At 66.0% G+C, this 7367-nt stretch overlaps 2 protein-coding genes across 2 annotated transcripts; both read right to left on the reverse strand.

Moving 5' to 3' along the window:
* Positions 1-860: 860 nt before the first annotated feature.
* Positions 861-5583, reverse strand: IRX2 (iroquois homeobox 2). Its single transcript, XM_039238046.1, has 5 exons — positions 5335-5583; positions 3679-4084; positions 2715-3422; positions 1875-1948; positions 861-1175 (listed from the first exon to the last, which is right to left on the reverse strand). Exons 1-4 carry the CDS (start codon positions 5581-5583, stop codon positions 1896-1898), a joined length of 1416 nt encoding a protein of 471 aa, XP_039093977.1. The 3' UTR covers positions 861-1175; positions 1875-1895.
* A 26-nt stretch (positions 5584-5609) lies between these two features.
* LOC120235643 (translation initiation factor IF-2-like) lies at positions 5610-7158 on the reverse strand. The gene is made up of 2 exons (XM_039238044.1): positions 6850-7158; positions 5610-6584 (listed from the first exon to the last, which is right to left on the reverse strand). The coding sequence occupies exons 1-2, from the start codon at positions 7156-7158 to the stop codon at positions 5610-5612; spliced, it is 1284 nt and encodes a 427-aa protein (XP_039093975.1).
* Positions 7159-7367: the final 209 nt, after the last annotated feature.

A 7367-nucleotide genomic window follows, 5' to 3' on the forward strand; every position in this document is an offset into this window, starting at 1 on the left:
TTGCGTTCAGTGTGAGTTATATGAAAAGGAGGGTTAAGGAGTCGTTCAATAAATCCGAATAATCTATGCCAATTTAGATAATTCGGGCTTTAAAGTAAACAATTACTTCCGCCAGTAATTTATGGTCGGAGGTATGACTGATTCTCTGGGTTCCATGCTTTGATCACAATTCTCAGGCTTACGTTACTGGCGAGGTTCAATAAGCCAGCATGGAAATAGATATAAAACGGATCTGAACGCATAAGGATGTCAAGTCATTTTAAATTGCCAAGTTAAAAAAAAAATGTACACTAACAAGTAATTTGCATATTCAGAGCACAAAACTCTTAGTTTTCTTGCAGTACATGTGCACGTAAATAATCTAAAGCTGTATATAACTGCCCTGCTGTGTATTTCTGTGTATTTCTCTTCCATCTGCCTTTCTACGCCCCCCCCCTTTTTTTTTTGAGCGGGAGAAGGGAGAGATTATTTTACACATTTTCATTAAAAAGCCTGAGGTCAGATCACCTGGGGGGAGGGGCTGCTATCAACTGGGGCTCCCTACCCGAATCACTCTCCTAGGAAAAATGAGCCCCAAACACCAGATTGTCATAGACTAGTCTGTTTTTATTTACAATTTAAGATATAAATTAGTAAAGAATTCTTGTTAAACAACCAACAAAGATTGTATAACCAGCAATGTTCAAATAAAAACCAGGCAGAATTTATTTACAAAAAGTTTAGATTCCATTGCAATACAACTTGCATAAATTACTAGAAGCTTTATATCATTATAAAAATAAATATCAAATTTGTTTCCACTTCTTAAGTACTCAAGTTCTTCAATCACGTTTTATTTCTACTGTGTACATCTTTTACAAATAAATTTTACAGTAAATCCTATCACACCTATAGAATATATACCGTGGCAATGAAGTGATCAATTCAAGATATCCTGAGAAAAAAGATTGTTTTCAAAAGTCACACGTACATCGGGGGAAGCTACACTATGCCAACACATTCACGTTATGTCCAACAAAGGTCTGTCCTGTTACAGCCTGTGGATCCTTCTCTTTTACAGTGGCACCAGATGCGATCCGGGTTTACAGATGGGGTGTTTCTATCTGGATATCTATGAACTTGGGGAGACAGAATGGCCTGCTGACTTTTTTTTCCAAAGCAATTGTGACACCTACCTGTGGACCAAGGAAAAAACCAAATCATCCCAAATCCTTCAGTTACACATCAACGTGATCGCATTACGAAAATGAGTCGATCTGAAAGGATTCCGTCTCTCCCAGCATCTTCGAGATGTGTGATTAGCAATTTGGCCTAGTTGTAAAGCAGGCAGTTTTGTGAGATGCTGCCCTGAGCCGGGCGAAGTGCGGGGCCCTGTCTAGTCCATCTGGACACGCGGGCAGGCCTGATAAAGGGCCCGTGCGTCCCTCTTCTCTCCGGGCTTACTCTGCAACACCGCCTCTAAAGGGCTCCGAGGCCCCACGCCTCCCGAGCACTAGCTCGTCCAAGCCAGCGTCTAGTACGGACGTGTCTGGCGCACTGAGATCGTTCCAGACTGCGTACGGATACCCAAATTTTAGTAAACTGTTTTTCAGTGAGAAAACAACAGTGGTGTGATACACATATTCCAGTTCAAGGTGGGAATCTTCAAAGCAGAACTGGAGTGGAAAAAGAGGAACTCTACACAAGAGACCAGCTACGTTCCCGCTAACGGGAGAAACACAAATCCAGAGACGGAAGAACACTGCAGAGCTCTGTCCTCAGACTCCGGGACCAGAGGCGAGAAATAAGCATGAAGCAAGTTTACAGCTCACTTGGTGGAGGGAGGCTCCCCAGGGACGGGGACGGGGACGGGGCGACACCAGGGTGCCACTTACGTGCACTGCTGAGCCGGGTCTCTATAGGTAGGGCTGGACGCCCCCACCGACCGCCGCGCAGCCCTCACTGGCATCTGTCAGGGGAGGGGGCAGTTAGTCAGAACCTGACCCCAGAGCCATCTGTCTCCCAGACAGCTGCACACCCACCAGCCCGCACAGCCCTGCACACGCGTTCCCTGAACGCACAAAACACTTTGGGGAAACTGCCTCCCCCCACCCCACCCCCCCACACACGGAAACACTGACCCGGCCGGTCCTGTCCCCATCCCCTTTCCCTGCCTCCCTCGAGCTCCTGGCCCGAATTATGAGCAACAGAGGCAACCGGGACAGGGCCGGGTAAGGGCAGAGAATCTCCCTTTCTGTTTGCAGGAAGGGGCGCCTCTGGGAAGGTTTGTCTCCTCACAGGCAAAGGCAGAAGCGGAGACTCAGCTGAGGCCGCAGGAACCGCGAAGGCCCTGGCCCTGAGCTGCAGCTGCGCGAAGACAAACCATAACCTGCATTTGGCGACAACTGGTCTTTTGTGAAAGGAATCAGCCAGGACAATCATACTGATAGTAACAACAACCTTAAGCTAAATGAAACGGGGACAATTAGGGGGTGAGCTTTCCTGCAGGGCAAGGGGCGCTAGCCCCCCCCCTTGCTGCGGATACCCTCCCCCTCCCCCCCAACCCCCCGCCCCCGCCCGCGGGTCGGAGGAGTGGCGCCTTCCTTCCGCCTTCTCCCTTCCCTTCTTTAAGCAACAAAGGCTCCCCGGAGCCACCGAGGGTCGCCCCCGCCCCTGGGCCCGGCTTTCTGGGGGCCGCTGGCTCCCCGGGGACCCGGGGGCCGCGCGCAGCCTACCTTTCTTGGGCTCGTAGCCGCCAGCCGGGGGCCGGTAGTGCGGCTCCAGCGGGTGCGCGCCCGCCTTGCCCGCGTCGCTGGCCGCCTTGGGCGCCAAGTGCAGCGCGTCCCCCGGGGCCGCGGCGGCCGAGTTGTACCGCAGGAGCGCCTGGCCCTGCAGCGCCGCGTTCAAGTTCCCGTAGTTTGTGTAGTTGCCATAGAAGGGCGGCGTGTAGTAGAGGTGGCGGCCGAGCAGCGGCGAGGCGGGGTACGGGGAGCCGCCCGGGGGCGCCCCGGCCGAGGCGGGCGCGGCGGCCGCGGGCAGCCCCGGCGGCGCGCAGCCCGGGCCCAGGCTCGGCTGCTTGAGGTCCGACGTGGCGATCTCGGCCAGAGACCACAGCTTGGGCTTGCCGGCGGGCTGCGGCGCGCCCGGCGACGTCCGGCTGCCCAGGGGCGCCTTGCCGCCGCCGCGGGGCGCGGCCTCGGGCGGGGGGCCCAGCAGCGGCGCCTCCAGGCCGGTGAGCGGCGACGAGGTCACGGGCTTGGGCGGCGCCAGGCCCCGCGCGCCGTCCTCCTCCTCGTCCTCCTCGTCGTCCAGGTCGTCGAGCTGCTCTTTGCACTCGGAGCCCGACTCGCACAGGGGGTCCCCGGCCCGGCCCGGCAGCTTCTCCCCGTCCGACTCGGCGGAGCACGAGTGATCCGTGAGCGAGTCGACGTGCAGGCTGATCCCTGCGGGGGCGCGGGCACGGCTGTGGCGCGGGGGGGGACAGCCCCCGCCCCCGCGCCCCCACGTGATCCCCCGCCCGGACCCCCACCCCGGCCACGGCCCCGCGGGGAGCAGGGCGTCCCCGGGAGGCGCCTACGGACTCGCAGGGCCCCAGCGATCCGGGGCGGCTGCCGGCAGCGGCTCCCCGACCGACCTCGGCTCTGCGCCCGCCTGGGAAGAAGGCCGCCGGGACCCCGCGCCGGCCGCAGCCCCGCTCACCTTCGTCCTCGGCCGAGGTCTCCGCGCCCTCCTGCGCCTTGTCCGGACTGTCCCCCTTGCTCCTCGCCGCGTCGCCCTCGTCTTCGTCTTCGTCCTCGCTTTTGTTCCTCGGGGCCCACGTCATCTTGTTCTCCTTCTTGAGGCGCCGGCGCGCGTTGGCGAACCAGGTGGAGACCTGCGTGAGGGTCATCTTGGTGATGATGGCCAGCATGATCTTCTCGCCCTTCGTGGGGTACGGGTTCTTGCGGTGCTCGTTCAGCCAGGCCTTGAGCGTGGCCGTGGCGTCCCGCGTGGCGTTCTTGCGGTACGCGGGGTCGTTGAGCTGGTAGGGGTAGGCCGCGCTGCCGTACGGGTGGTAGCTGATGGCGCCGGCCACCCCGGTCGTGTGCGCGTCGTAGGGCGCGCCCTGGAACCAACGACAGCCTGGTGAGCGGGGCCCGGCGCGCGTCTGCCCAGCGGCGACCCCTGCACCCTCCCGCCGCCGCCTTTCCCACGGCCAGTCCCGCGCCGGAGTCGCATTTCCCCGCAGCAAGAGAGCAGGGGGGACCCCGCAGCGCACAACGTAAGACCGGCTGTGGGTCACAAAACGTTGGGGTTCTAACCCCGAATGTTTGAACTCTTTCACTTTCCTGAAATGGCGTAAGTTGCCCCGAATGTCCCCGAGCTGCAGGCACCCAGGCGCGCAGACGGGCATGGACACAGACCCGCAGGTACCTCCCTGATATCTAAATTTCTCTGGCCGGCTCCCCCTGCTCCCCCTTCCCCGCCCTTACACGGTTAAAAAACCACCCCAGAGCCCCCCGCTCCGCTATTCACCGCTCTAAAGCTCGGCAAATCCAATTTGCAACTCAGAAGCCAGTCACCGTTTCGAATTCTTCAAATACGCGGTAATTAGCATTTTAATTCAGCCTTTAACGTTTAAATTCGAGACGTTTGCAGCCTCCGCCAAGGCCCCGGCGACACAGTCGCTGCCCTGGAATTCCACCGAGGGCGGGCGGGCGGCGACAGTGCCCCCCACCCCCCGTAGGCCCGCGCTCGCTCGGGACGGGCGTCAGCAGCACCGGGCCGGGCCCAGCTGCGGACCCGAGGCGCGCGGGCCGACCCGGGCACCTGGGGACTGAGGCGCGACCAGCGCGGCCGCCCGCCCGCCCGCCCACGCGCTCGCCGAAAGCTCGGCCTGTGGGACCGATAAAGGCCGAGATCGTGGCGCGCCGGGAGGGGTCCCCGAGGTGCCGCAGGCTGCTCCGCTCGCTCCCCCAGCCCGCTGACCCCCAGCCCCACCAGCACCCCCAGGAGCTCCGCAGCCGCCGCGGAGGCCCCAGCGGCGCCCAGCTCCCGGCCCGCTCCGGACCCTTCGCCAGGCTTCCGCGCGCGAACCGAGGCCAAGCCGGGACGGAGTCCCCACCGCAGCGGGGTCGCGCTTTCCGGGCTCTTTGGGAACGGCACCCCGGGAGCCCGGGCTGAAGCGGCACAGACCCCCGGCCTGAGTAACGGCGCCGGCCGGCCGCGCCGCCTCTCCCTCCGGTCTCTCGTCCCGCCAGCGCCGCGGCCGGCCCGCGGCCGCGACCCCCGAGCCACCGCCCACGGCGCCCTCCCCGCGCCCTCGCGCCCCGCCCGCGCGCCCCGCGCCCCGCGTCCCCGCCCGCGCGCGGTTACCATGTAGGACGGGAAGCCGGCGGCGGCGGCGGCGGCGTCGGCCGAGTACTGCAGCGGGCTGCCGAAGCCGGAGGCCGCCTGCGCCGTGAAGGCCGCGGAGCCCGGGTAAGGGCTGAACGCCGAGCCCGACGCCGAGCGAGCCAGCTCCTCGCTGCGCGGCGCCGCCAGCGCCGACGCGCCGTACGCCGGGCACGAGTAGAGCGCCAGCGAGCCGGGCGCCTGGTACAGGTAGCCCTGCGGGTAGGACATTGTGGGCGCGGGGCGCCGGGCCCGCGTCACGCCGAGCAGCGGGCAGGGCGCGCGGCGCCCTCCATCCACGCCCGGCCGGGGCGCGGGGCGGCGGCGGGCGCGGGGGCCGCGGGCCGAGGCGGGCCGGCCCGCGCACTAGCCGGCGAGGCCCGCGGGCCGGGGGAGCGGCGGGGCGGCGGGGCGGCGGCGGCGGCGGCGCGGAGCCGGTGGGCGCAGCCGCGCGCCAGGCCGGCGGTCGGGGTTTGGGGGAGTCTGGAGTCGGGAGTGAGGAGTTGAGGAAGGAGCGCTCGAGTTTCCGAGGGACATTGGAACGCGGAGCTGTCCGTCACGCGCTCATCTGCATATTCGGGCGCCCGCCCCCTCCCCTGCTCCGCCCGCTCCGCCGGCTCCCGCGGCCCGGCCGCGGCCGGGGGAGGGGCGGGGAGGGGAGGGCGGAGGAGGAGGCGCGAGGGCGGGGGAGACGGAGGGAGGGACGCGCAGGCTTTTGTGGCGCAGTCGCCTCCCGCGCAGCCCCAGCCGCGGCCCGCGGCCCCCGCAGCCTGGCCGGGCCGAGCCCCTCGCCCCGGCGCGCGCCCCCTCCCACTCAGTCGTACTCCCGTCGCCCCCCACCCCCCGCCGGCCGTGCCCCCTCGCCGCCCCCGTCCCCCTCCGCGCGCCCCCGTCCCCCGCAGCCACTGCCCCTCCCCCCGTCCGGCCCGCGGGGACTGAGCGGAGGCCGCCCGCACGCAGGCCCGTCTGCTCCGCTTGGGGGACGCGCGGTCCGTGTCCGCCTCTGCGCCGCGACGAGCCCGGCCCAGGCGCCCGCGCGCGTGTCCCAGGCTCCGGCCGGGAGCCGCGCGGGCCGGAGGGAGGGCGGGTCGGCCGCGCCCGAGGCCGGGGCCTCCGGGGGGCGGCGTGCGCGGCTCTCCCTTCCACCTTCCCGGGTCCCCTCCGCCTCGCCGGGGGAGGCGCTCCGCGTGGCCTCGGGTCTGGTCGCCTGCCCCGCACCGCCCGGCGTGTCCCTGCGGGACCCGGACCGGGGCGCCTGCCTCGCGGACCGCCAGGGGGGCCCAGAGGTGAGCTCGCCGCCCCGAAGCCCCAGCGGAGCCCCGGGCCTCTGGCGTGAGGACTCTCGGCCGTTGGGAACGTTTAGACACGCGCCGCCAGGGTCCCACCCGCGAAGAGGCCACCCTCCAGAGAGCTGTGTTCGATTTTAGTTTAGGAAGTTGGCTCTTCCGTCGGCGTGTGTCGTCAGGCGTTCTAGAGAATGACTGTCGCCGCGCAGACCGCTTCTGGCACGACGCGAAGCCTCGCTGTCACTCGGGGAGGAGGCGAGGGCGCCCGGCGCTCGGAGGAGCGCGGGCCGCGCGGAGGCAGCTCAGGTAACTGGCGGCTCGGGAGGCGCCTCTTGGGCCCGGAGGCGAGATGCTTGGCGGCGGCCCGCGGGACCCCAGCCCCGGAAAACCCCTCCCCCCTTGCCCCTCTCCCACCCCTCCCCCAGCGGGGGCAGGAGGGCGCCGGGGCTGGGGTCTGCGGGGACTGGGGACTTCGGGGGCTGGTCCCCGATGGGGGGCGCTCAGGAGGTGCGCGGGGCATGGGCGCCCACCCAACAGGTGGCCTTCCCCGGAGGCCGCCTGGGACAGGCTTGCTGTAAGGTCGAGTCGCTGCAGGTGAGGGCTCGGCCTGCAGCCCTCTCCCCCCGACACTTCCCTGCACCCCACCCTGCCAGCCGCGCTGCCGAGTTCGTTCAGGTCCTGAGGGGGCAGCCCCCGGGCTAGGGGGCAGCCCAGTCCTGTCCGCCAGCA

Source organism: Hyaena hyaena, unplaced genomic scaffold (genome assembly GCF_003009895.1).
Source record: "Hyaena hyaena isolate Hyena2069 unplaced genomic scaffold, ASM300989v1 scaffold_134, whole genome shotgun sequence".
Taxonomy (NCBI): domain Eukaryota; kingdom Metazoa; phylum Chordata; class Mammalia; order Carnivora; family Hyaenidae; genus Hyaena; species Hyaena hyaena.

What these genes read in the sequence shown, in the direction of transcription:
- IRX2 (XM_039238046.1), bottom strand. Translation starts at nt 5,583, where the DNA reads ATGTCCTACCCGCAGGGCTACCTGTACCAGGCGCCCGGCTCGCTGGCG. An exon ending in GACCTCGGCCGAGGACGAAG is followed by an intron (nt 3,423 to 3,678) that starts GTGAGCGGGGCT and finishes GCGCCCCCGCAG; the next exon opens with GGATCAGCCTGCACGTCGAC. An exon ending in CGGCTACGAGCCCAAGAAAG is followed by an intron (nt 1,949 to 2,714) that starts GTAGGCTGCGCG and finishes CTCCCCTGACAG; the next exon opens with ATGCCAGTGAGGGCTGCGCG.
- LOC120235643 (XM_039238044.1), bottom strand. Translation starts at nt 7,158, where the DNA reads ATGCCCCGCGCACCTCCTGAGCGCCCCCCATCGGGGACCAGCCCCCGA. An exon ending in TTCGCGTCGTGCCAGAAGCG is followed by an intron (nt 6,585 to 6,849) that starts GTCTGCGCGGCG and finishes CGGGTCCCGCAG; the next exon opens with GGACACGCCGGGCGGTGCGG.